This window comes from Mandrillus leucophaeus, unplaced genomic scaffold, assembly GCF_000951045.1.
Source record: "Mandrillus leucophaeus isolate KB7577 unplaced genomic scaffold, Mleu.le_1.0 Scaffold126, whole genome shotgun sequence".
NCBI lineage: Eukaryota > Metazoa > Chordata > Mammalia > Primates > Cercopithecidae > Mandrillus > Mandrillus leucophaeus.
In genome coordinates this window covers 3,520,023-3,524,420 of record NW_012100987.1, presented here as the reverse complement: position 1 = coordinate 3,524,420, position 4,398 = coordinate 3,520,023, and the positions used below count along the sequence as shown (strand labels likewise).

General features: G+C 40.3%; 1 protein-coding gene across 1 annotated transcript in view; it reads left to right on the top strand.

Annotated features, from left to right (window-relative positions):
• Window positions 1-1,069, top strand: part of PIBF1 (progesterone immunomodulatory binding factor 1) — a 287,209-nt gene extending 286,140 nt beyond the window's left edge. The window contains exon 18 of the mRNA XM_011972020.1: window positions 775-1,069. Within this exon, the coding sequence (XP_011827410.1) occupies window positions 775-825 (51 nt within the window). The 3' untranslated portion in view covers window positions 826-1,069. The remainder of the gene's footprint in view (window positions 1-774) is intronic.
• The last annotated feature ends 3,329 nt before the right edge of the window (window positions 1,070-4,398 follow it).

Here is a 4,398-nt window from a genome sequence, read left to right as displayed (position 1 = left end):
CCACCGTACCCATCGTCAAGTGATCTCACCTCCACTTCCCGTGTTAACTGAGACTACAGGTGCATGCCACCATGCCTGGCTAATTTGTTTTTTCTTTTCATGGAGATGGGGTCCCACTATGTTGCCCAGGCTAGTCTCAAACTCCTGGGCCTAAGCAGTCCTCTCACCTCAGCCTCCCAAAGTCCTGGGATTATAAGCATGAGCTACCGTGCCCAGCCAAAATACAGTGAAGTTCTGAATGTTTTATTCTGTAATTCACCTCCCCTACTTTTTTCTTTCTATTCTGTACAGCCTGTCTCCTTTTAGGCTGAAATGATTGAGCAATAAACGCAAGAAATAATCTGGTAAATACTTAGAAATTCATAAGATCCAAAACACAATAATTTGGATATAGTAATTATTTAATAAATATCTATTGAGTGAATGAATATTATCTATAAATGAGACAACTAAAAAGAAGTCATGTCGTTGATTTTTTATAATTCTCTTTGAAAATAAAATCAATTTGTAAAATAATTACATACCCAGAAAATTTTAAGTATAGGCTTTGAGCAAGAAAACACAGATGTATGTTTTTTCTACCACATACCTACCAGGTGGGAGATTATTTACAGCAAAAGACAAAGTCTTTGCCCTTAAGTATCCTTTCTGAATTAAGAAAAGCGATTTTTTAGTAGAGTTTACATATAAAAAACCTCAATGTATCTAGTTCTCTGAATTGCCTCTCTTGTCCTCCTTGTAAGCATTTTATTGGATTTTCTTTTTTTAAAACAGACTAAAAAAGAAGCACCTGAGTGGTCTAAGAAACAAAAGATGAAGACCTAGTGTTGTGGATGGGAAGCACCTGTAGACCATTATTTACTCCTGAAGTTCTTTTTCTGATGGAAAACAAAATTCATCTTAATCATGTACTCAGCATTTTTTAAATAACAATGTTTATTTGAACTAGTGTTAAATTAACAAATTTAGTATAATCAAAATGTGTAAAGAACAAATAATATACTTTATATTTGTTTTTTTCTATTTTATAAAATAAATATATATGCTATGGTTTAAATTTTGGAGCTTTTTTAAATGTTCAATGCATTTTAAGTGTGTGGCTTATAAATATTTTGGTGAGTATTTTTCTATACTACATAAATTCTGAGTTTAAATGTCATACACAAATACCAAGGCACTTTGCATTTTTAAAAATTAAGAATCATTTGTGAAGTCTACTACAAGGCACTTCAAATGCCCAGTAATGGTTGTCAGATACAGATTGTTGACTTTTTTTTGAAGTTCTGTTTTTTTCTTATATTTTATACTACTATTAACCAATAAAATCTGGCAAAAAGTCTGTTATTCCATTGGTAAAGTGAAAGTTTGGTGGAAAGTCTGTTGCTACATCAGTCGTAACAGATGCAGTATGGATCAGATTTCCAGTCAGTGAGAAAAAAGAAAATCAATAGGATTTTCTTTTGTCATAAAATATGCTCCATTTTTCATTGAAGCTGTATACTTTAAAAGAAAGGAAGGAGGCAAGAGAGAAAAAAAGGAAAGAAATATGTATATACACACATACATATATATGCATGTCCAGGTTTTTTTTTTTTTTTTTTTTTGAGACGGAGTCTCGCTGTGTCGCCCAGGCTGGAGTGCAGTGGCCGGATCTCAGCTCATTGCAAGCTCCGCCTCCCGGGTTTTTACGCCATTCTCCTGCCTCAGCCTCCCGAGTAGCTGGGACTACAGGCGCCCACCACCTCGCCCGGCTAGTTTTTTGTATTTTTTAGTAGAGACGGGGTTTCACTGTGTTAGCCAGGATGGTCTCGAACTCCTGACCTTGTGATCCGCCCGTCTCGGCCTCCCAAAGTGCTGGGATTACAGGCTTGAGCCACCGTGCCCGGCCATGCATGTCCAGGTTTTTCAACCACAATTGACATTTTTTTGTTTTTTGAGATGAAGTCTCGCTCTGTCGCCAGGCTGGAGTGCAGTGGCGTAATCTCAGCTCACTGCAGCCTCCACCTTCCAGGTTCAAGCAATTCTCCTGTCTCAGCCTCCTGAGTAGCTGGGATTGATTTTTGTATTTTTAGTAGAGACAGGGTTTCACCATGTTGGCCAGGCTGGTCTGGAACTCCTGACCTCCAGTGATCCACCTGCCTCAGCCTCCCAAAGTGCTGGGATTATCGGCATGAGCCACCACACCCTGTCCACTATTGACATTTTGGGCTGGATAATTCTTTCTTAAGGGTGCACATAGGGTAAATCCTATGCATGTTATAATATATACCAGCATCCCTGACCTTCAGCACTAGCTGCCAGTAACATCCCCACCACAACGCTATTTTTTTGCTTTTTGGTTTTTTTTCTTTTAGAGACAGGGTCTCCCTATGTTGCCCAGGCTGGTCTTGAACTCATGGGCTCAAGCAGTCCTCCCTCCTCGGCCTCTCAAAGCACTGGGATGACAGGCGTGAACCACCTCACCTGGTCCCACCCCCAGTTTTGACAAGCCAAAAATGTCCTGGATGGAGACTAGGGTTCCTTCCATCTCTTGGCCATTGGGAATTGTCTTACTTTTTAACCCTTACCTCATCTTCTCCTGGTCATGGATTTTTTCTGTTTATCTGTTTATCTATTTATCTATCTATCTAGAAACAGGGTCTTACACTGTCACCCAGGCTGGAGTGCAGTGGCATGATCATAGCTCAATATAGCCTCAAACTCCTGGGCAAAATGGATCCTCCCACCTTAGCCTCCCAAACATCTGGAACTACAGGTGCATACCACCACACCTGGCTAGTTTTTTTAAAACTTTATTTTAGAGACAGGGGTCTCAGTGTGTTGCTCAGGCTGGGCTCAAGTGATTTTACTACCTCAGCTACCCCAGTAGCTGAGATTACAGGTGTGAGTCACCACACCTAGCTCTTACTTAAAAATAAAAAAATTAAGCATAACATTCTTACTTTTTCTTGATAAATGTTTTATGAAATGTTGCCCAAATGCAAGCATAATAGCTACCATTATCAAGCTCATTCTATCAGTCAGTTGCTGTGTTACATGCTTTCTACTCTTTATTTAATCTTCACAGTAACTCTGCCAAGTAAGCATTATCTTCATTTTTAAAATGAGAAAAACCAAGACTCAGTAAGGGTAACTAAATGGCCCAAGATCAGACACATGATAAATAGAAGTGGATTTGAACCAAGTCCATCTGATTACAATAGCTACGCCCTTTCCAGTACACGACGCTGCTTCTCATTGCTTGCTGCTTATGCCTGGCTCCCACGCTCACTTCAATAGCAAGAAGCGCGGGGGAAATCTTTATTTTATTTTATTTTATTTTTTTGAGACAGAGTCTCGCTCTGTCGCCCAGGCTGGAGTGCAGTGGTGTGATCTCGGCTCACTGCAAGCTCTACCACCCGGGTTTACGCCATTCTCCTGCCTCGGCTTCCCGAGTAGCTGGGACTACAGGTGCCCACCACCACGCCCGGCTAATTTTTTGTATTTTTAGTAGAGATGGGATTTCACCGTGTTAGCCAGGATGGTCTTGATCTCCTGACTTCGTGATCCGCCCGCCTTGGCCTCCCAAAGTGCTGGGATTACAGGCGTGAGCCACCGTGCCTGGCCTATTTTAATTTTTTTAGAGACAGTCTCACTTTGTTGCCCAGGCTGGTATCAAACTATTGGCCTCAAGCAATCCTCCCGCTTCAGTCTCCAGAGTGAGTAGCTGGGATTGCAGGCACGAGCCACCCTCCCAGCAAAAATTTGTTCTATCACCTTTTCTTTGTGGGTAGGGGGGCTATGGGACTTAGCATAGTTGCATTGTTTTTGCTCAAGACAAGTTCATGGTTCTGAAACCTTTTTTTTTTTTTGCAGAAGCTTAGCATTCCCATACTGGTAGTTGAACCCAGACCACCTGGGTGAAAAACCAGGGATCCTAAGACCATGTGACAGATGACTCTACTCCTAAAGAACTCCATGACTCTTATAATAGTTCTTACCAGGTTAACAGGATATACTCAGCTTTTCAGAACCAACTAAATGACTTGTATTCACTTTGTTGATTCATACATTCTTTCACTGAACAAACAAGAAAAATCTAAAATGTGTAAGGCATTCAAACTATGATTGTTTGTCTTCATCTCAAATGAAAAAGAATTCTGTGATACCACAAACACCAAAGGAAGGAGTTTACTCTCATCATCCTCAGTATAGAAATTTCTAAAAAGAAGTATCAGCTAGTGACCCAAGTATTCCAAATGCAATATATATATAAAGAAGATGCCACTTGTGCTGATTTCAATAAGTCATATTTGGATAATCATCCATCAGGAATGTTAAGAAAGATTCCCACACTTGGGGGAGGTTGAAGTTGTTAATGAGCCAGATTTTTCTCTCTCTCTCTCTCTCTCTCTCTCT